Source organism: Hyla sarda, chromosome 2, assembly GCF_029499605.1.
Source record: "Hyla sarda isolate aHylSar1 chromosome 2, aHylSar1.hap1, whole genome shotgun sequence".
Classification (NCBI taxonomy): domain Eukaryota; kingdom Metazoa; phylum Chordata; class Amphibia; order Anura; family Hylidae; genus Hyla; species Hyla sarda.
In genome coordinates this window covers 53,624,849-53,649,513 of record NC_079190.1, presented here as the reverse complement: position 1 = coordinate 53,649,513, position 24,665 = coordinate 53,624,849, and the positions used below count along the sequence as shown (strand labels likewise).

Here is a 24,665-nt window from a genome sequence, read left to right as displayed (position 1 = left end):
CGGTACTGATTAAAACCTCATGCACCAATCAGTGGCGCACCGGCCCTTTAAATCGCAAAGACCCGCGCGCGTTTGCCCTAGGGAGCGGGGCCGCGCGCGCCGGGACAGCACAGACGGGGAACGGGTCTGGTAAGCGAGTCGGGATGCGCATCGCGAGCGGGCGCGTCCCGCATCGCGAATCGCATCCCGGCTGGGAACATTATCGCAGCGCATCCGGTTGGCAGGTCTGACCGCGGCGCTGCGAGAAGGAGAACGCTGTGAGTGCTCCGGGGAGGAGCGGGGACCCGGAGCGCTCGGCGTAACAATATAAGATAGAGATAGGTATAAGGCTATCCTTCATATAAGATAGAGATAGGTATAAGGCTATCTTTCATATAAGATAGGGATAGATATAAGGCTATCCTTCATGTAAGATAGAGATAGGTATAAGGCTATCCTTCATATAAGATAGAGATAGGTATAAGGCTATCCTTCATATAAGATAGAGATAGGTATAAGGCTATCCTCCATATAAGATAGAGATAGGCATAAGGCTATCCTTCATATAAGATAGAGATAGGTATAAGGCTATCCTTCATATAAGATAGGGATAGATATAAGGCTATCCTTCATATAAGATAGGACCAGGGACTATTCATAGTATTCAGGATATTGGCAGACAAGATGTTCTCATCTGCCGATATATTCTGTTCTCTATGTTTCTATGTCACAAATGTTGCTCAGTCCTCTCCATAGTTAATAGTATCACCAGGTTCTCGTAACTACTGCCTAATTCTAAGCTGTGAAAATACCAGCGCTTCAGTGGGTGAGGATGAGAACGCGGAGGAGAAGGCAGGTGTGAATGAGGAGGTGAAGAAACAGGAGCGTCAGGGTAATGATGAGAAATCATGGCAGGACGCCTTACATGTCGATTTAATTTAAATCTTTTTTTTTTCACAAGTACCAATTTGTGTAACATACACATATGTGTTGCTGTGCGCCTCGCACTCCCTGCAGATATGGTTGTACAATATAACAATATGGGGGATATAATTAGAGCTTGACTGTTATTTGCGGTAATATATTATGACTATATGGCATCTGTTCAGTCCAATTCTTCACTTGCGCTTACGATTTTTTTTACTGAGACGCAAGGAAGATAATTTCCACCCCGCACTGCAGCTGATAGCGGCTCTAAATGTTTGTTGTCTCTCTGTTGCAGTAGAATAAATACTACCATAATTGTATCCTCTGCCTGAATTTATGTCTTCCCGAAAAATGCAAATAAACAGATTAATTTTAATGGCAGAATGGTTGGCGTTTGTTTTGGGTCCACATCTATAACGTCGCGCTCAATAGAATTCAGCGAGACTTCGAGTAGCATAGAAAGTGTGATAAACCTGCTGAAATCACTAACACTTGTGTGTCATTTGTATCGTGGGAGGGGGGGGGGAGACGAAATCTATTAGTATTCTGGTTGCTGTGGAGAAAAGGCAAAGGATGTTGTAAGTTGTATTATTCATTGTAGAAATTAGCACTGTGGCTGTGCAGTGCTGGGGCTCTGGGTTGAAATCCCACCAAGGACAACATTTGCTAGGAGTTTGTATGTTCCCCTGTGTTTGTGTGGGTTCCCTAAGGGCTCATTCACATTATGGGATCTCTGCCTGGCAAAGCAAGGACCACTTACAAATGCGCCATCTCTATAGGCAGCAAATGCATTCACATCAAATTTGGCCTAAAGAATGAACATGTTCATTCTTTTAATGAAATATGGGGTCCGGAAATTCTGTAGTGTTAAAGGGGTACTCCGGTGGAAAACATTTTTTATTTTATTTTTTTTCAAATCAACAGGTGCCAGAAAGTGACAGATTTGTAAATTACTTCTATTAAGAAAAATTTTATCTTTCCAGTACTTATCAGCTGCTATATTCTCCTGAGGAAGTTGTGTAGTTTTTTTTCCAGTCTGACCACAGTGCTCTCTGCTGCCACCTCTGTCTGTGTCAGGAACTGTCCGGAGCAGGAGAGGTTTGCTATGGGGATTTGCTCCTACTCTGGACATTTCCTGACATGGACAGAGATGGCAGCAGGGAGCACTGTGGTCAGACAGAAAATAACCATACAACTTCCTCTGTAGTATACAGCAGCTGATAAGTACTGGAAGGATTAAGATTTTTACATAGAAATCATTTACAAATCTGTTTAACTTTCTGGCACCAGTTGATTGAATTTTTTTCCCCACTGGAGTACCCCTTTAAAGGGTCTATAGAAAGGGAATCCAGGCCCATGTTCTTTAAAAAAAAAAAAAAAAAAAACAATACAGCCAGCCTGGTCTTGGCCCCATTTCTCCAGCCGCATGGTTTTCTTCTATTATAGATACATTTTGCTAGTAAACATTTCCAATGTACCTTGAGTTTTTGAGTCTTGTTTATGTGCAAAGTCCTTTAAGATTAAATGTCAGGGGCATAACTATAAGGCCGGGTTCACACTGCGGAATCTCCGGACCAAATTTCCACCAGGCAGCACTAGGACCCCACAGACTGCATTGCCACCCCCAGAGATGGCAATGCATTTCTGAGCGGATCTTTCGGCGGACCAACTCAGAAATTCATTCCCATCTATGAGGACAGCAGTGCAGTCCGTGCGGTCCTAGCGCTCTCTACGGGATCTCCGGTGGAAATTCTGTCCGGAGATTCCGCAGTGTGAACCCAGCCCTATAGGTGCAGAGGTAGCAGTCACACCTGGGGCCCTGGGGCCCAAGGGGGCCCAAAAGGCGCCTCTGCCCCATGAGAAAACACCAGTATTATCAATGGTGCACAACATGGGGCCCTGTTACAGATTTTGCATTGGGGCCTTGAAGCTACAAGTTACGTCTCTGTTCTACATCGAGGTTCCGAAGTAATTTTCCATCCCCCTCTCTTGGCTACCATAAGATTGTCAGCATTTCTGGAAGCCAAATTAGCATTGAGGGAGCCCAGAAAGTTGGAGAAGAAGTTGGAATTTAAGTCTGTGTAACAATGCAGTAGAATAATTATACAGTAGCGCCATTGTTCTGGAACAGAACACATCAAATTATACACTACGATATGCATAGCTACTGTCAGTTTCTATGTGGTGGCAGCTTTCGTGGATGATGGCCAAAAATATGTTGTCTCGGAGAACACAGTCATCTTAAGACCTAATCGGAGCTGTGTTCATATACAGCCGAAACTTCTGCTGCCTGAACGTCTTTTCATCCACAGAAAAATCTACATTTATTACTTATGCATTTTTTCTGCAAATCTGACCATAAATTACATATTTTACATTGTAAGCAGTGAAAAACACAACAGTGCCAAAAAATATATGAATTATTCTGAATATTTAGCTCACAGCTACCCGGATCACAATGGTTTAATGATAAGATAAGACTAGGCCACGTAGTGATCCCTCAGGTTACAATATGAATTGGTTCCAGGATGATCATTGTATGTTTAGAACCATTGTATGCTGGGACCATAACTCTATGGAAACCAGGTAATTGGTTCTAAAGTCCCCAAATTGTCATCCAAAAATAGGAAAAAGTGAGGATTAAAGATAAATAAATAGATAACTAATACAGATAAAGGGGGAGATTTATCAAAACCTGTGCAGAGGAAGAGTGGTGCAGATGCCCATAGCAACCAATCAGATTGTTTCTTTCATTTTCCACAGGCCTCTAAAGAGGCCTGTGGAAAATGAAAGAAGCAATCTGATTGGTTGCTATGGGCAACTGCACCACTCTTCCTCTGCACAGGTTTTGATAAATCTCCCCCAAAGTCTTTACATATAAAAGTAATAACGATCTGCTGGGAGCTGTAATCACTGTCTATCTAGAGGACAGGAGCTTCTTCAGGGACCTGTACAGTACACACACTGTCCTAAAAAAAAGTAACATGGAGCCGCCCTCACCTGGTGTCCAAAGGAGCAGCTAACCCTGGCACAGGTAAAGAGTACAGAACATGTAATACCTCCCTGTACTGTAGGGGGCGCTACCAGGCAGTCAGTCATTGCATGCACTTCAGGAATACAGGACGTTTTACCAGTGAAATGCCCATTCTGATTGGCCAGCCATTAACCCCTTAAGGACGCAGGACGTAAATGTACGTCCTGGTGAGGTGGTACTTAACGCACCAGGACGTACATTTACGTCCTGTGCATAACCGCGGGCATCGGAGCGATGCCCGTGTCATACGCGGCTGATCCCGGCTGCTGATCGCAGCCAGGGACCCGCCGGCAATGGCCGACGCCCGCGATCTCGCGGGCGTCCGCCATTAACCCCTCAGGTGCCGGGATCAATACAGATCCCGGCATCTGCGGCAGTTTGCGATGTAAATGAACGATCGGATCGCCCGCAGCGCTGCTGCGGGGATCCGATCATTCAGAACGCCGGACGGAGGTCCCCTCTCCTTCCTCCGTCCGGCTCCCGGCGTCTCCTGCTCTGGTCTGTGATCGAGCAGACCAGAGCAGGAGATGACCGATAATACTGATCTGTTCAATGTCCTATGTCCCTATGGGGACTATTCATGTGTAAAAAAAAATGTAAAAAAATGTAAAAGTAAAAGTAAAAAAAAAGGGAAAAATCCTCTCCCCCAATAAAAAAGTAAAACGTCCGTTTTTTCCTATTTTACCCCCAAAAAGCGTAAAAAACATTTTTTATAGACATATTTGGTATCGCCGCGTGCGTAAATGTCCGAACTATTAAAATAAAATGTTAATGATCCCGTATGGTGAACGGCGTGAACGAAAAAAAAAAAAAAAGTCCAAAATTCCTACTTTTTTTATACATTTTATAAAAAATTTTTTTATAAAAAATGTATTAAAAGTTTTTTATATGCAAATGTGGTATCAAAAAAAAGTACAGATCGTACCGCCACTTATACGGAAAAATAAAAAAGTTAGAGGTCATCAAAATAAAGGGATTATAAACGTACTAATTTGGTTAAAAAGTTTGTGATTTTTTTTTAAGCGCAACAATAATATAAAAATATATAATAATGGGTATCATTTTAATCGTATTGACCCTCAGAATAAAGAACACATGTCATTTTTACCATAAATTGTACGGCGTGAAAACAAAACCTTCCAAAATTAGCAAAATTGCGTTTTTCATTTTAATTTCCCCACAAAAATAGTGTTTTTTGGTTGTGCCATACATTTTATGATATAATGAGTGATGTCATTACAAAGGACAACTGGTCGCGCAAAAAACAAGCCCTCATACTAGTCTGTGGATGAAAATATAAAAGAGTTATGATTTTTAGAAGGAGAGGAGGAAAAAATGAAAACGTAAAAATTAAATTGTCTGAGTCCTTAAGGCCAAAATGGGCTGAGTCCTTAAGGGGTTAAAGAGTTCCTGTCATCAAACCATATTTTCTAAACTAACTCAAATTATATTCCCTAACTACTCCTAACACCCCCTCCTGCCCTTTAATTTTTTTCCAAGCTTTAAAAAGCTCTGTATCATACCTCTCCCCTTGCTCACACTGTGTGAGCTCCCGGCAGGGAAAAGACGGCGTTCCCCAGCAGGCACAACATCCCTGAAGCCTGTGAGAGCTGTGCCTGGCCATGCTCCGCACGCACTTCCTGATTTTGGTCTCCTGCCAGGCTGGGAGGAAACCAAACTAACTGTTTGACTTGTGGCAGGAAACAGAACAGAGCCACCTAGTGGCCGTCAATCACATTAAAAACATATAAAGGTTGAAAATTTGAACAGCAAGTAAATAAAATAGCAAAGTGTCTTATAATTGCACAAGGAACAATATATTAAAAGTTTAGTTTGGTGACAGGTACTCTTTAACATATTTCTCTGATCTGGACTGTCCATAGCATTGCATATTGTATATGGCTTCAAGTTACAATGGTCCAGAAAAGGTTGGAAATATTGTAATCTGAAGCCATTGTAAGTTGAGGGACCACTGTATTCTCAAGTAATTATATGACAATTAAGATCGAACCAATAAGATTCTGTAACAAATAGTAAAAAAATAACATTTCCAGTTGTTTGTTCACAAACCACAACTTATTCCCCATCCCACAGGCATCTCCTAGTGCTTGTCCTCTATCACACTCTGTATCTGATCAATATGCAGGTTTTCCCCTCACCTTTTTGTAAATTTTTTAGTCCTTTGGAGTAGGGGGAATTTGTGAAGCTTGGGAAGGGCCTAGTGTTGGTCACTAGAGATGAGCGAACTTACAGTAAATTCGATTCGTCACGAACTTCTCGGCTCGGCAGTTGATGCCTTTTCCTGCATAAATTAGTTCAGCTTTCAGGTGCTCCTGTGGGCTGGAAAAGGTGGATACAGTCCTAGGAGACTCTTTCCTAGGACTGTATCCACCTTTTCCAGCCCACCGGAGCACCGGAAAGCTGAACTAATTTATGCAGGAAAAGTCAGCAACCGCCGAGCCGAGAAGTTCGTGACGAATCGAATTTACTGTAAGTTCGCTCATCTCTATTGGTCACCTCCCTGAACAGATGGGGCAGCAATACCTTGATAGATATATTCCTTTAAGGCTCCTTTCACACTACTGTATAGTCTCTTTAGTGTGACGGCCATTATGAAGATAGCGGGAGAAAAATTAGTGCTGTCTTTTTCTCCTGCTATTTAGAGGAATCCCATTCAAGAGAATAGGATCCTCTTTGCCTATTATAACTCCCGTTATACTCCGTTACAATAATAGACATTAATGGCTCGCAAAGTTGAAAAAAAAAAAGAGCCATTAACGCCCGTTTGTAACTGAACAATTACACAGTGTGAAAGGAGCCTAAGTTATCATGATCTTGTTAAATTTTATAATCCTCCCAGTTCACTGCCCCATCATGATAAACCACCCCCTGCGTTTATATTTAAAATTTTTTAGTTTTCTACTTGATATTGCTTTGTATTTTCTGCTCAGTTTCAGTCAGATTCACAGACTGGGAAAGGGCGTTCCCCAGCAGGCATGACATCATCTGAGGCCATACAAGGGAGAACTTCCTCCCTCACTCTGCTACACACAGCCCAGAGCAGTTCAGTGTGTGAGATGAGCTATGATTGGCTAAGGCTGCACACACAACCCTCAGCACTTCAGACAGCATTTCCCGATTTTGGACTTCTGCCAGGCCAGTAGGAGTCCTGTGCAAGAGATGGGGGAAAATGTGCTCTGGACAAGTAGGGAAACAAGTGGCAGCTTTTTTTAAACACAAATAAAACATAGAAAACTTAATTTTTTTTTAAACAAAGTACATTAGTGCATATAGCAAAATTTAGTTTTAATGAGAGTGCCATTTTAAAGCTTGGTGGTTGTGGTAACATATATGCAGGTGGACACAGCTTGGTGGTTCTTACTAACAGTCATGGCCACTAATATACCAGTTTTAAAGCCAGTGGTTCCAGTGGTTTTTATCAGTCTCTATGCCCTGAGGTAGATGTGTAATGAACAGTGCACTACTATTGAAGATCTCATAGATGTCCCTCATGGCCCAGTTCTGCATTAGGTATCTTTTGGCCGAGCTGTCTCTCCTGCTGCACTCCCAAGTAGTAGTTGCGGACTACCACTGTCTTCACTGTTGGCAATCACATGGTACATTCTCTAGGCTGCCCTACTGTTGCCACCTGGCCTGTATTTAACCCATACAGCTGGTATTGTGGCCACCCTACCAGTATTTTTACATAAAAAAAATACCTGCCATGCAATGGCCGATATTTATCCAACCAATCTCCCGGAATGTTGCACCATATACTATACCAATGTTTCCCAACCAGAGTGCCTCCAGCTGTTGCAAAACTACTCCCTTGTACATTGATCCCCAACCTTGGCTGTCTGTGGCAAACATCACTGTATCAGTGGAAGCTTGTCCCACAGGCCAGGAATGCTTACTCGTCCCACTTTACACGTGTGTTTTAAAGCGTTTGCGGGGACTCGCCTAATGGATGCTCTTACATACATCAGTCATGGTCACACAGAATTGCCCCTCCAGCATGTCACTTGAACCACACAAAAACCACAATAAAACACTGCAACATGTCACACTCTAATAGAGGTAGAGAAAATATGTTACAGTCTGCAAGAGTCCCTGCAAAAATAATAAGACATTATTAACAAATTTTAATTAGAAATTATTACAAATTTTGTAAGGATGGCACCTAATAGTACTTGCATAGTCCACTGGTTATCCCATGTCATCCTCCTTACAAGAGAACAGTGCCAGCTTGTGCTGGGGCTCCATTTGACAGACCCTATAGCACCCCCTAAGTATATTTTGGATATTTATTGTCATGGACGTGCACACATAGACTGACAAGGGGGCTTGAGCCCCTGCCCTTTTAACGCACCTGCCCTAGAATGCCCTCACTGATTGAGACCTCCGTGGGGTGATGCAGGTCCCAGTACCTTAGGAATTGTGTGTTAACATATGTAAGGTTTTCACAAACATTTTGTAATTAGAAGTGCCCTTTTTTTCTACTTGAGACCCTGCCTCCCAAAAGCTCTGTGCACGTCTCTGTTTATAGTATGGATACTTACATGTGTATGCCAAAATACTGTGGAAAAATCTAATATAACATCCTGTCCCTTTTTTAAATGGGTACTCCGGTGCTTAGACATCTTATCCCCTATCCAAAGGGGGTCCCACCGCTGGGAACCTCCGTGATCTTGCACGCCGCACCACGTTAAAGGAGAACTCCGGCGCGCACTTTTTTCCTTTTATCCCGGCCGGGCTGCAAAATAAAAGAAAACAAACTTTCTCTTACCTGCCAACGAGCCCCCGGAGCTCCGGTACACTCCGGTACAGGTGTTCGGTCCCCGGGCTGTATTCTTCTTACTTCCTGTTAGCCCGGCACGTCACACGGAGCTTCAGCCTATCACCGGCCGAGGCGGGACATCGCTGCGGCCGGTAATAGGCTGAAGCTCCGTGTGACGTGCCGGGCTAACAGGAAGTAAGAAGAATACAGCCCGGGGACCGAACACCTGTACCGGAGCTCCGGGGGAGCGTATGCAGGTAAGAGAAAGTGTGTTTTCTGTTATTTTGCAGCCCGGACGGGATAAAAGGAAAAAAGTGCATGCCGGAGTACTCCTTTAAAATCAGTCCCCGGAGCGTGTTGGCCCCGGGTCTGATTACTGTCTATCATGGGGGCAGAGCGTTGTGACATCAAGGCCCCGCCCCATGTGATGTCACGCTCCGCCCCCCTCAATGCAAGCCTATGGGAGGGGGCGTGTCACACGGGGCGGATCCTTGATGTCACAACGCTCTGGCCCCATGATCGACAGTAATCAGACCCGGAGCTAACACGCTCCGGGGACTGATTTTAACGGGGTGTTGCGTGCAAGATCACGGGGGTCCCCAGCGGTGGGACCCCTGCGGTCAGGCATCTTCTCCCCTATCCTTTGGATAGGGGATAAGATGTCTAAGCGCCGGTGTACCCCTTTAATATTCTAAAAAAGAAAAGTGAATAGCTCAGGGGATCTGAGGACAGGCAGATGTTTTGTCATGTGAATCTTTGACTTCACTAAGCCACTTTCCCTCTTGCCGCTGGTTTTCTATGACCTAAGCGACTTAAAGACATCTGTTTTTTGCTGTGTGCAGATACTACTTGATGTTTCAAGTTAAAGACCAGTTCAATTGCTATTCTCAACTCCTAGACATCTACATGCTACATTCTGCCCGCTCATCAAAGCTGATGTATGCTCAATATACATATGTCCAATGTAAAGCTGATGTATGCTCAATATACATATGTCCAATGTAAAGCTGATGTATGCTCAATATACATATGTCCAATGTAAAGCTGATGTATGCTCAATATACATATGTCCAATGTAAAGCTGATGTATGCTCAATATACATATGTCCAATGTAAAGCTGATGTATGCTCAATATACATATGTCCAATGTAAAGCTGATGTATGCTCAATATACATATGTCCAATGTAAAGCTGATGTATGCTCAATATACATATGTCCAATGTAAAGCTGATGTATGCTCAATATACATATGTCCAATGTAAAGCTGATGTATGCTCAATATACATATGTCCAATGTAAAGCTGATGTATGCTCAATATACATATGTCCAATGTAAAGCTGATGTATGCTCAATATACATATGTCCAATGTAAAGCTGATGTATGCTCAATATACATATGTCCAATGTAAAGCTGATGTATGCTCAATATACATATGTCCAATGTAAAGCTGATGTATGCTTAATATACATATGTCCAATGTAAAGCTGATGTATGCTCAATATACATATGTCCAATGTAAAGCTGATGTATGCTCAATATACATATGTCCAATGTAAAGCTGATGTATGCTCAATATACATATGTCCAATGTAAAGCTGATGTATGCTCAATATACATATGTCCAATGTAAAGCTGATGTATGCTCAATATACATATGTCCAATGTAAAGCTGATGTATGCTCAATATACATATGTCCAATGTAAAGCTGATGTATGCTCAATATACATATGTCCAATGTAAAGCTGATGTATGCTCAATATACATATGTCCAATGTAAAGCTGATGTATGCTCAATATACATATGTCCAATGTAAAGCTGATGTATGCTCAATATACATATGTCCAATGTAAAGCTGATGTATGCTTAATATACATATGTCCAATGTAAAGCTGATGTATGCTCAATATACATATGTCCAATGTAAAGCTGTTGTATGCTCAATATACATATGTCCAATGTAAAGCTGATGTATGCTCAATATACATATGTCCTATGTAAAGCTGATGTATGCTCAATATACATATGTCCAATGTAAAGCTGATGTATGCTCAATATACATATGTCCAATGTAAAGCTGATGTATGCTTAATATACATATGTCCAATGTAAAGCTGATGTATGCTCAATATACATATGTCCAATGTAAAGCTGATGTATGCTCAATATACATATGTCCAATGTAAAGCTGATGTATGCTCAATATACATATGTCCAATGTAAAGCTGATGTATGCTCAATATACATATGTCCAATGTAAAGCTGATGTATGCTCAATATACATATGTCCTATGTAAAGCTGATGTATGCTCAATATACATATGTCCAGTGTAAAGCTGATATATGTCCAATGTTTTTTTCCTTTTGCAACAACCTGCATTAAATTGACTCTTTTATTTTTTTAGGAAGACACATGGCAGTGTCTGTTCCCTATCTGGAATGCTGAGCACTGGAAGGAAGCCTGGTTGTTGAGGTGTGTCGGACTTGTCCGCTATGGGAACGGCGACTGAAGAACAAGTGGTGGTGGAGGACGACTCCTCATTGAATCCCTTGTGCTTTGAGTGTGGTCAGCAGCACTGGACCAGAGAGAACCACCTGTACAATTACCTGAATGAAGTGGACGATGACCTGGTATGCCACATTTGCCTTCAACCATTGCTGCAGCCGCTGGACACTCCATGTGGCCACACTTTCTGCTACAAGTGCCTCAAAAACTTCTTACAGGAGAAAGACTTTTGTCCGCTCGACCGAAAGCGACTGCACTTTAAACTGTGCAAGAAATCCAGTATCCTGGTGCACAAACTGCTGGACAAGCTTGTAGTCTCTTGTCCGTTTTCCAATGCCTGCAAGGACACCATGCAACGGTGTGATGTGGAGGCGCATCTCAAACACAGGTGAGGGTTTGTTGCACGTGAAACAAGTCACCATTACTAAGATGTTCTTAGAGCAGTGGCCAATTTTCCTCTACTACACCAACTTGAATTTGGAGCTTTACTAAACTTGCTGTACATAACACTCCTACTTCTGGATCCAAATCTAGGCCATGAAATTTTTTTTTAGCTTATTGCTTCTATGTCAGGTATGATTTGGGGTTTAATTGTTTTGTTTGTCCTTCAACTTGGCTTCTTGTTTCTCCTTGCAGGATAAGATACTTTTACATAGCAACCTATTTGAAAGAATACTAAAACCATATACAGATTGTTGTATATTGTGTCAGAATGTTTGTTTATTAGGGATTCTGCAAAGCACAGACCTGTAATTTCAGGTAACTTTTTAGGATACACTATCATGTGTTTGGACATGAAGAGTAGCACTATTTCTGGCCATTATATAACTTGTATATGGTAGGCTTTATCTATAATATTCAGTTGTCCCTGATCAAGTGGGTGAAGTATAATGTCTATGTTGGTTTCCATACACTTTATATATAGAAGAGGGGATCCTGCTATCCTTTGTCTCTATAGCATACCCTCATAAGCAGCAGCATAGAGGACATCATAGAGCAGTACTGAGCAGTGTACACTGAAGTCCAGCACTGGGGTGAGATCTAATACTTACTATAAGTTCCTATCTCTCTCTATTTGACTCTCTACACTTGACACTCTCCCTCCCCTTTCCTCTCCAAATTCTTCTATGGGCAGCATGTTATCTGATCCCTCAGTGAGCTAATTACAAAGATTTCAGAATCAATAGGAGAAGTGAAATGAATTTGTGTTATTCTATGGGGAAGTGTGTTGTTATCTTTCTATTTCCTTCTGTAAATTCCTTTTATTGGTATACAGATATTGCTGCAAGAATGATTTTGGAATACCAATTTCTAGAATGTTTATTGAGCTAGTACACCAGTATAGCACTGTATGCAGCTGTTTCCTTTGGGGCATGCAAGCTACAGCAAATACAAACTGAAGGAAAGTATGAGTGGACCCAACATATTACATCTCTTTATGATCTACTGAACTGTTTTTTACATTCTACTAAATTCACTCCTTTAAAACTTCTTGTTTTTCCTCCTCAAAATAATGTTGAGTGTTGACTGTGGAAAACTCATCACATGGAATGCAGAGGATATTTACTATTTGCCAAGTTCCCATTATGTGGTCACGCATTTCCTGCATTCTTTCCTCATTCCCTTCACCTTTCCCCACTTGTATTTTCCCCTCTCGTAGTCTATGTTTGCTTTCAGATTAATAGCTTTAAGGTTATTTTTGGAAAGTAACATGATTCTTAAGACTTGACCTCATATATAGCCACAACCAACTGGGATGCAAAATGGCGCCACAGTGCACAAATGTGTTTAAGGCAAATGTAAAATTGAGTTGTCTTCAAAATCAGTAGTCTCACCCTAATTTTCTTGTTCCTAAATAATGACTTGAACAAGATTAACTCTTTGTACAGGTTAAGAAATGTAACAAAATGAAGATCATTTTGGGTTTAGAAGTATAAATGTGCACGTTGTCTTCTCTGCTGTTTGTATTACATTTATTTTAGTTATGAAATGGCTTTGAATTTGTGACTCATAACTTTTCTGTTTTTATGATGTGACGCACCATATGGTTTTATCTCATTGCTGACAACAGATTATTTTCTCAGTCCCACAATCAATCTTTCTTTTGAAACATACCTGTCATAAGACAGAAAAAAAATAATGCTGATATATGTTACTACATGTTTTTATGTGTCTGGCTTCTGTATTTGGCTGACAAATCCCTCTGTTCTGCTGCTCACTCATTCTGACATCCACTGCTCAGGAATGGGTGTGTCCAAGGCAAGCACTAAGCCCACCCTCACTCACTATGCATTCACTTCCTCCCTGAGTCTGCTGTGCTCTGCTATGTCTCTTCATCCAATAACTACAAGCTGCTCTGTAACCCCCTCCTCTCTGCTTCCATGCTGCAGTCTAATAGAACAGGAGTGAGCACAGAGGATTGCTAGTCCCACCCACACTTTCTGAACTTTGTCCCAGGCTGTGCTTCAGCTGGGATGAAGATGATGCTGCAGGTGGAAATGATTATGTTCTAGATGGTATGGAGGTATGGGTTTAATGTTTTGCCAAGATGTACAACATGTAAAACGTTTTTTATTAGGCCAGTGCCCATTTATAGCCCTTTTAGATGGCCTAAAGGACTCCAAATAAGGAGCCCTGATAGTTCCATAGTTAGTATGGTTGAAAAAAGACATAAGTTCATCAAGTTCAACCAAGGAATTGAAGGGAAGGGGTATAACTGAATGAAGGGGAAGGGATGGGATTTTATATTTCTGCATAAGCATTAATGTTATATCGTTCTAGGAATGTATCTAACCCTGTTTTGAAGCTTTTAACTGTTCCTGCAGTGACCAGTTCCTGAGGTAGACTCTTCCATAAATACACAGTTCTTGTTGTAACGAAGACGTGTTACCCTTGAGAACAAACCTTTTCTTCTCCAGAATGCCCCCTTGTCCTTTGAGGGGGTTTAACCTGGAACAGTTTTTCCCCATATTTTTCAGTAAGGGCCATTTATATACTTCTGTACATTGATCATATCCCCCTTAAATGTCTCTTCTCAAGACTAAACATATGTACAGGTCCGGTCCGGAGTGGCAGGGACACATGAGTATAACTATCTATATTATTATTGCACGGATCCCTCAACATACGATGGATTCAAGTAACGATGGCTCATTTGGAATGAATTACCATCGTATGTTGAGGGATCACTGTGATTCTTTTAATCTTTCCTCATAGCGAAGATGTTCCATGCTCATTATTAGTTTAGTCACGTGTCTCTGCTCCTTCTCCAGCTCCACAATGTCCCTTTTATGAACTGGTGACCAAAACTGGACAGCATATTCCAGGTGAGGTCGTACCAATGCTTTATAAAGGGGTCGTATTGTGTCCCTGTCCCTCGAGTCCATGCCTCTTCCGATACAGAACAATATCCTGCCGGCTTTGGAAGCAGCAGCCTGACATTGCATGCTATTCTGTAGTCTGTGATCTACAAGTACACCCAGATCCTTCTCTACCAGTGACTCTGCCAGTTTAATCCCCCCTAAGACATACGACGCATGCAGGTTATTAGTACCCAGATGCATAACTTTACATTTATCCACATTGAACCTCATTTGCCAAGTGGATGCCCAGACACTTAGTCTATCCAAGTCATCTTGTAACTTATGCACATCCTCTATAGACTGTACCGTGCTACAAAGCTTGGTGCCATCTGCAAAGATAGAAACAGAGCTGTTAATCCCGTCCTCTATATCATTGATAAATAAATTAAACAAGAGCGGGCCCAGTGCTGATCCTTAGAGTACACCACTAATAACCAGGGACCAATCAGAGTATGAATCATTGACCATCACTATCTTGGTATGGTCCCTAACCCCTTGAGGACCAAGGACGTACCGGTACATCCTGAGTCATTTCACCTTTCTATAACGCGGGGCCACAACATAGCGGGTCGGGCCCGGCCTCTAACAACGGCCGGGACCCGTGGCTAATAGCGCGGCAATGATCGCGGTGCCGCGCGCTATTAACCCTTTAGACGCGGCATTCAAAGTTGAACGCCACGTCTAAAGTCAAAGTAAATCACTGCTGGTTAGCTCAGGGGGCTGTTCGGGATGTCCGCGGCGAAATCGCGGCATCCTGAACAGCTGTTAGACACGAGGAGGGTCTCCTACCTGCCTCCTGGTGTCTGATCGCTGAATGACTGCTCATTGCCTGAGATCCAGGCATGAGCAGTCAAGCGGCAGAATCATTGATCACTGGTTTCCTATGAGAAACCCTTGATCAATGTAAAAGATCAGTGTGTGCAGTGTTATAGGTCCCTTTGGGAGCTATAACATTGCAAAAAAAAAAGTGGAAAAAAAGTGAATAAAGATCATTTAACACCTCCCCTAATAAAAGTTTGCATCACCCCGCTTTTCCCATTTAAAAAAAAAAAAAACTGTGTAAATAAAAATAAAAATATGTGGTATCGCCACGTGCAGAAATGTCCGAATTATAAAAATATATCATTAATTAAACCGCACGGTCAATGGCGTACACGCAAAAAAAATCCAGAGTCCAAAATAGTGCATTTTTGGTCACTTTTTATATCATGAAAAAATTAATAAAAAGCGACCAACAAGTCCGATCAACACAAAAATGGTACCACTAAAAACTTCAGATCACGGTGCAAAAAATTAGCCCTCATACCGCCCCATATGCAGAAAAATAGAAAAGTTATAGGGGTCAGAAGATGACAATTTTAAACGTATACATTTTTCTGCATGTAGTTATGATTTTTTGCAGAAGTACGACAAAATCAAACCTATAAAAGTAGGGTATCATTTTAATTGTATGGACCTACAGAATAAAGAGAATGTGTAATTTTTACCGAAAAATTTACTGCGTAGAAACAGAAGCCCCCAAAAGTTACAAAATGGCGTTTTTTTTTCAATTTTGTCTCACAATGATTTTTTTTTCCGTTTCGCCATAGATTTTTGGGTAAAATTTTTGATGTCATTACAAATAAGAATTGGTGGCGCAAAAAATAAGCCATCATATGGATTTTTAGGTGCAAAATTGAAAGAGTTTTTTTAAGGTAAGGAGGAAAAAAGGTAAGTGCAAAAATAGAAAAGCTCCTGGTCCTTAAGGGGTTAAGCCAGTTTCCAATCCAATTACAACCTAAAATTTCCAAACTTTATTTTTTTAAATCCACTGGTGCCAGAAAGTTAAACAGATTTGTAAATTACTTCTATTAAAAAATCTTAATTCTTCGAGTACTTATCAGCTGTTGTATACTACAGAAGTTCTGAAGTTCTTTTCTTTTTGAATTTCTTTTCTGTCACGACCACAGTGCTCTCTGGTGACACCTCTGTCCATGTCAGGAACTGTCCAGAGCAGGATAGGTTTGCTATGGGAAATAGTTCCTGCTCTGGACAGTTCCTGACATGGACAGAGGTGTCAGCAGAGAGCACCGTGGACAAACAAAAACAGAAATTCAAAAATAAATGAACTTCCTCTGTATTATACAGCAGCTGATAAGTACTGGAAGGATTAAGATTTTTTACATATAAGTAATTTACTGTTTAACCAGTTGATTAAAAAAATATGTTTTCCACCGAAGTTCCCCTTTAACTTATCTATCGTCGGTGAGGGACAGTATCAAACGCTCTTGCAAAATCCCAAAACACTATATCCACAGCCATTCCTCTGTCAAGGCTTCTACTCACCTCTTGCTAAAAGCAAATTAGATTGGTTTGACAACTTCTATCCTTAGTAAACCCATGCTGGCTATCACTTATAATACAATTATCCCCTATGTATTCCTGTATGTAATGCCTTATAAGTCCTTCAAACAATTTACCCAAACTGCATGTTAAAGAGTAGCTCCCACCATCCTATTTTTTCTGTCCCTGCCTATTGCCAATCTATCCCTAACCCCCTCCCTGCTTTTAATTTTTATTTTTACTATATTAAAAATGCCTTTTGTCTGCCTGGCAGTGTGCTCACTACCAGGCAGACTTCCCCAGCAGGCACCACGTCACTGATGCCTGCTGGGGGGACTTCCGCCCTTAGTTCATCTACACAGGGTGCCTCCAGCTGTTTCATCACTACAACTCCCAGCTTGCCCTGACATCTATTGGCTGTCAGGGCATGCTGGGAGTTGTAGTATTGAAACAGCTGGAGGCACCCTGTGTAGATAAACTATTAGTTACATGCGGAGGGTTGGTGACAGTGCCCATTTAACCTTACCGGTCTATAATTACCTGGGGAAGACCTAGAGCCCTTCTTGAAGATTGGCACCACATTCGCCTCGCGCCAGTCCCACGGCACAATACCAGACACCAGAGAATCTCTAAATATAATGAACAAGGGTACAGAAATGACTTATCTTAGTTCTCTAAGAACTCTTGGGTATAATCCATCTGGTCCTGGAGATTTGCTTACATTTACATTACTTAAATTACCTTGGACCCTATCTACATTAATCCAGTTCAGTACATTACATGATGTATTACCAGCACTGGCCCGGCCTGTGTCAGCTCCTCCTTCTTCCTTCGTATATACAGAACTACAAAACCCAAATCTCAGATTCATAAGGCTGATTTAGCCATTTGGCAAGGTTGAACAGTATGCAGCCAAAAGTCTTTTACAGCCTTGGCCAAGCTAGGAAAGCCTGACAACAGATCTAACATTATAGTTCTAAAACATCTATGGTTCATTTCACAAGAGACTGTTGTAGAGTAGGTCACCCTGAAAGGCATTTGGATCTCTATTGTACGATTCTATTTGTGTAAAGGTTTCTATTTGTGTATTGAACACGGCAGCGTATAACGCATGTATCCCGCAGTTTTCTGCACCGTCAGCAACATTTTGTAGCAGTGCTTGCAGTGTTCCGTATGAGAACAACATTATTACTAAGAAGAGACAGACAGCGGCTAGCAGTGCCGTGCCCAGAGACTGCGCTTCCAAAATAAAGTGTGTTAATATATCTACTATATAACCTTTGTAATGGAACTGACGTAATGACATGATCGCCATACTGGTGCGCAAAATGATGAGGGCAGACAGTACAGGTCATTGCTTTCTAGCACATAGAGCCATGCGCGGCTCCTGACCTGCTCCGCTCCTCTCTGCAGCTCACAGCTTGTGGATTTTGATCTCCGGCGGAGTCATGGAGTGATAGAATTCCCCAGTTACCTATTATTATGAACTGCGAATTGTTACAGGTTGCTTACATTGACTTCTAAATCCCAGAGAAATTTACTGTAAAGAATCCAGTAAGCTATTATTTGACCATTTCACCCTCTTCAACAATCCTGTCTATGAGAACCGCGCTCGGGGACCGAATTGCCAGACTACATAACAGTTAAAGGGCTGTTACTACCTAACAGGGCTCTACTAGTTTTCCCCGCTAGATTTCTAGAACCCGCCTTGAAGGGGTACTCCGGTGGAAAACATTTTTTTTCCTTTTTTCAAATCAACTGGCTCCAGAAAGTTAAACAGATTTGTAAATGACATCTACATGAAAATCTTAATCCTTCCAGTACTTATCAGCTGCTGTATGCTCCAGAGGAAGTTGAGTTGTTCTTTCTGTCTGACCACGGTGCTCTCTGCTGACACCTCTGGAGAGGTTTGTTATGGGGATTTGCTCCTGCTCCGGACAGTTCCTGATATGGACACAGGTGTCAGCAGAGAGCACTGTGGTCAGACAGGAAAGAACAACTCCACTTCCTCTGGTGTATAAAGGTGCTCATAAGTACTGGAAAGATTAAGATTTGTTTTTAATAGAAATAGTTTGCAAATCTGTTTAACTTTCTAGGAACCAGTTGATTTAAAAACAATAAAATAAAAATTCCACCAGAGTACCCCTTTAACAGCAGCACAGCCGAGCTGAATATGCCATTGAAGGGAATCTCCTTGGAATAGGCCAGTGTTTGATGGTGTCTGAACCTTGGTACCATCCGGATGATCGGCACAAAAAAAAAGGACCATGGCATGTCTCCTTGGCAGTGTTTCCCAACCAGTGTGTCTCCAGCTGTTACAAAACTACAACTCCCAGCATACCCGGACAGCCTTCGGCTGTCCGGGCATGCTGGGAGTTGTAGTTTTGCAACAGCTGGAGGCATCGTGTTGGGAAAAATTGCTCTAGGATGCACACGGGTGATGCATCCCCCATACCACCTTTCTATTGCACAGTGGTCCCCAGCCACCTTGCTGTGCAGGACCCGCGAAATGCAGCCGTCTCCCATTTCTTGCACTGCCAGATATGTTAAAGTACTAGAAAAAAAAAACAGAAGGGGACACTGTACATCCCCTTACCCCCCCCCCCCCCCCCACAATCATGAAGTGAAAGCATACCCAGCCATATGCCATCACTTGAGATAGGAAACCCTGTTAAGACATTATCTTAAAGGGTACCTCTCATCAAATAAACTTTTGATCTATTTTAGATGAATGAATGTTGAATAACTTTCCAATAGCATGTTAATGAAAAATATGCTTCTTTCTATTGTATTTTTCCCGATCAGTCCTGTCAGCAAGCATTTCTGACTCATGCTGGAGTCCTAAACACTCAGAGCTGCCAGCCTGCTTTGTTCACAGCCAAACCAGCCAAACTCTGAGTGTTCTCCTTTGTGAACAAAGCAGACTGGCAGCTCGTAGTGTTTAGGACTCCAGCATGAGTCTGAAATGCTTGCTGCCAGGACTGGTAGGGAGACCCCTAGTGGTCATTTCTTCAAAGTGGAAAATTAAATAGAAAGAAGCATATTTTTTAATAACATGCAATTGTAAAGTTATTCTGCATACATTAATCTATAATATATCAAAAGTTTTTTTGATGAGAGGTACCCTTTAAAGAGCATCTGTGGTCACTCTGTGAAAAAGAGATAGTGGCATGTATAGACAGGAGAGGGGGGCTGATCATATACCTGTCTATAGTATGGGGATCCCCCATTCATTCTGGAGATATAAGGCTTGTTAACCTATCTGCTTGCTATTCCATCAGATGGGTGGGATGGCATTATACAGTGTGCGGCAGGGCTCAAGTCCTGCAGGAACGTATGGGAACTGAGTTCCTGCACTTTTTCCATGGTGTACGGCATGTATGCGCTGTACTAAAATGGGGGGCATGCATACTTAATGGTTGGGGCATGTACAGCACACATATGCCGTATGCTGTATAATGCTGTTCCGTCCTACTGACCAATTACCCAAACCAGCAGATGGGATGACAAGCCTTATATCTCCAAAACAGGTTGTCGGTCACTATAAACAGGTATGAAATCAGACCCTTCTTGCCTGTCTATAGATGCCACTATCTGTTTTTATTTATTTTTAACAAAGAGACCACAGGTCCTCTTTAAAACGTACCTTTCACATCACAGAAAAATATAATGCTTCTATATGTTACTCACTAAGTCAAATTCTTTACATGTCAAATTCTTTTCATTCTTTGTGTCAAGATTTTGTATTTTGGCTCACAAATCCCTCTGTTCTGCTGTTCACTCATTCTGACATCCTCTGCTCAGGAAGGGGCATGTCCGAGGCAAGCACAGAGCCCGATCTCACTCACCATCCATTCACTTCCTCCCTGAGTCTAATGTGCTGTGCTGGGTCTCTTCATCAAATCACTAAATGCTTCTCTGTAACCCCTCCTCTCTGTGTCCAGGAAGGAGTCTGATTGACAGGACAGGAGTGAGCACAGAGGAGTGTTAGTCCTGCCCTCACTTACTAGACTTTGTCCCCGTCCTGTGCTTCAGCTTGGACAAAAATGATGCTGCAGCTGGACAGGATTAGGTCCTGGATGGTATGAGGACCCCTAGTGGTCTGTTATATAATCCATGATTTCTATTTTAAAAAAAGATATTAAAAACAATGTATAAAGTATATTAGATTTTTTTTTAATGTTTTGCCAAGGTACTCAACATATGAAATGTTTTTAAATCTGACAGTGCATATTTCAAATTAGGCCATCATTTTTTTTAGTCCCAGAGAGCACCTTTAAACTATTTGTTTTGTTCATAGTTGTATATCAGAATTATCTAAATACTACATTACATATTGTTATATAAAGTCTCGTCATACAGGCTAAACTCAGCTTTGCTGCACTGACAAAACCTAGCTCTGCTACAACTCTACTCCTGGTTAATGTTTAAAAAAATATAAAAAATGTTTTAAAAGATTTGTTGTCACCTCTATATGAATTAATGTTCCCATCCAGATTGTTATATAACGCCATTCTCCCGTCTAAATTGTGATTGAGGTAAAGTAAATCATCTAATCCTTCCAACACTAGAAAACATGTCAGATTGTCGGGTTACATAACAGGGGACAATGTACTAGTTTATTTCAGGATTGCATAATGACTTTCCAGTGCCAGAACAGGGGTCCGGATTATCGGTGTAATTGGTGCGGGGTTAGTCATTATTATGGCCTATTTAGAAGACGGCTGAAAGGGAAGAGACATCTTGTGCTGGATGGCATTGTGCTTACCAAAGATGTTTCTTGGCTGTTCATTCTACTCCAAAATGGAGCCACAAATAAAATCATGGCTCAGTGGTTGAGTGAAATTATTCCATTTAAAAATTCGAAATCTAAATTTTTCGGTGAACATAAGATGAACATCGGCCCAGATTTATCAATCTGCCTAAAACCCAAACTGTCTGGTTCCATCTAAAGCAACCAATCACAGCTCAACTTTAAATTTATCAGGGCTTATTAGGATATGAAAGCTGAGCTGTGATTGTTTTTTGGGGGCAAAATCAGATACGGAAGATTGATAGATCTGGGCCACCGAGTTTGGTATGATGAAATTTAAAAAATAATGAAAAATGTATAGACAAAAAATTGTGTCAGTGGCAAACGTATTGTTTACTTTAGACAACCTGTTTTGTAGGTCCTCCAAAGGGACATGTATATGAAATGTATCCATGCAAGAGAATACCTACCATAGAGACAACCCCCTTTGCTGCAGTGGGCCTAGCCCTGATTGGTTCTATACCCATTTAGTGAGTGGAGGCCTCTATAGAGGAACTGTAAGAATAGGCTAAAGGGAAAACAAACTCTAGGCCTTTCTATCCTTCACAGCAAAACCAAGCACTATAATGGGGGCCCAGTCTGATCTCAGCCCACCTTTGGTTCCCCCACTCCTGGTACAAAACTGCACCCATGGAAATCAGTTGGCACCTACTGATATTTATCTTACATGGCAAAGTACTTTGCATGACATTCAAACTAATAAAAGTAGTCCTTGAGTAAAAGTCTTCAGCGCTAAAAAGCAGAGGTGTAACTCGAAGCTTGTGGTACCCAAAGCAAAACCTGTCCAATATCTTGGGGCTGTCCCAGATGGATACACTGGATGGAATAAGCTGGATCTTTTTACATCTGATGACCCATTCATTACCCCATGGGGTAAAATAGGACATGGCACCAGACCTGTAGACAATTTGGCATAGTTCCCATCTGGTGTGGTTTCGCTAGATGAAAATACGCTTCAGATGGCACCTATGCCATATCACCTGGTAAATGGAAACACTCCCTAACCTGTTTTATGCCGTTTATAATACTCATGTCTTCTTATGTGGTTGAAGGATATTTGGGCTTGGGTTCCATTGTTACCTTTGCACCCCCTTTGGCTATGCCTCTGCTGGAAACTAAGAAGTGTGCGGCCACTCTATTTGTTTAAGGGATAGTGGTCCTCTGTTCTTAGGATTGGTGGGGGGGTCCCATCAGTTGGACTCCCATTGATCAGCCAGTTATCCTCAAGCCTCTGGATAAGGGATAACTGTAGGTCTTTGGGTGTTATTGTTGGGATCTCTAAGGCTGCTTTCACACTATGAAAATTCATCCGTAATGAACGTCCGTCATAAAAATCTTGAAAATCGGCCGTTAGACGGCCATTAGAAATTCCCTAACGGCCGTTAGTAAATCCCATTATAGTCTATGGGATTTTCTAATAGCCGTTTTAAGCCGTTATCACCCGTTATTAATAACGACCGTTATTTTGTGACAGGCGATAGTAATGGGAGAAATAGTGCATGTACTATTTCTTCAGTTCATTCTCCCGTCACAAAATAACGGCCGTTATTAATAATGGGTTAAAACGGCCATTAGAAAAATCCCATAGACTATAATGGGATTTTCTAATCTTCCGTTCATTCGCCCGTCACAAAATAACGGCCGTTATTAATAATTGGTTAAAAAGTCCATTAGAAAAATCCCATAGACTATAATGGGATTTTCTAACGGCCGTTAGGACTTTCTACGGCCGATTTTCTAGATTTTTATGACGGACGTTCATTACGGATGAATTTTTATAGTGTGAAAGCAGCCTAAGAAAAGGCCATAATGTGAATCTCCAGTACAACCCCTTATGTTTTGGATTCAGTGTTTCAGTGTATACTGTATTTTTCACCGTATAAGACGCACTTTTTCTTCCCCAAAACTGGGGGGAAAAAGTCGGTGCGTCTTATACGGCGAATACACCCCTATCGCGGCGGTCCCTGTGGCCATCAACGGCCGGGACCCGCGGCTATTACAGGACATCACCGATCGCGGTGATGCCCTGTATTAACCCTTCAGATGCGGCGATCAAAGCTGACCGCCGCGTCTGAAGGGAAAGTGACACTAACCCGGCTGTTCAGTCGAGCTGTTCGGGACCGCCGCGATTTCACCGCGGCGGTCCCGAACAGCCCTACTGAATAGCCGGGTTAGTGCTTACAGGACACCGGGGGGGACCTTACCTGCCTCCTCGGTGTCTTCTCCGTTCAGGGATCCCCTGTATGGCTGGCGCTCTCCTTCCTCGTCATCACGTCGTCGCGTACGTGCGTTGGCGTGCGTAAAGACGTGATGGCGGCGACGGAGAGCGAGGATACCCGGCTGGTAGCAGAGACGTTCCGGAGCAACGGGGACACGTCGACAGCGATGGAGCGACATCCAGGGCAGCGGTGACGGGTCCGGAGCGGCGGGGACACGTGAGTATTACCTCCTATGCAGTGGTCTTCAATCTGCGGACCTCCAGATGTTGCAAAACTACAAATCCCAGCATGCCCGGACAGCCAACGGCTGTCCGGGCATGCTGGGAGTTGTAGTTTTGCAACATCTGGAGGTCCGCAAGTTGAAGACCACTATTGGGTTCAAAATCTTTATTTTTTTAGATTTTGCACCTATAAATTGGGTGCGTCTTATACGCCGGTGTGTCCTATAGGGCGAAAAATACGGTAACCTTTATTTGGGTTCTTGTCCATAGTTTCTTTTTATTAGCCATCATCTTCCTAAAGCCCTTTACCATATACCTCCCTATATCTGATTTTTCTCCTAATGGTAAGGTACCAAAAAAGTTTAGTCTCCTCTTTGGCATTTAATCTGAGGATTACAAATCCTGTCTGCCCCTCAGAATTGACACCAATGTACCAGTCATTATACAATGTAAGTTCTTAGGATCAGGTATCTTCCGCCACCTCATACCATTGCCACAATAA

The 24,665-nt window shown here is 42.1% G+C and overlaps 1 protein-coding gene across 9 annotated transcripts in view; it reads left to right on the top strand.

Annotated features, from left to right (window-relative positions):
* The window catches only part of LNX2 (ligand of numb-protein X 2), a 182,857-nt gene that overhangs the window by 92,314 nt on the left and 65,878 nt on the right, over positions 1-24,665 (top strand). For 8 of the 9 annotated variants that reach the window (XM_056561809.1, XM_056561813.1, XM_056561811.1 and 5 more), the window contains one exon: positions 11,126-11,614. In XM_056561809.1, coding sequence (XP_056417784.1) covers positions 11,214-11,614 — 401 coding nt within the window. In that variant the 5' untranslated portion in view covers positions 11,126-11,213. Of the gene's footprint in view, positions 1-3,822; positions 3,941-11,125; positions 11,615-24,665 lie in introns of those variants that run through there. The other variant, XM_056561817.1, reaches the window with a different exon arrangement.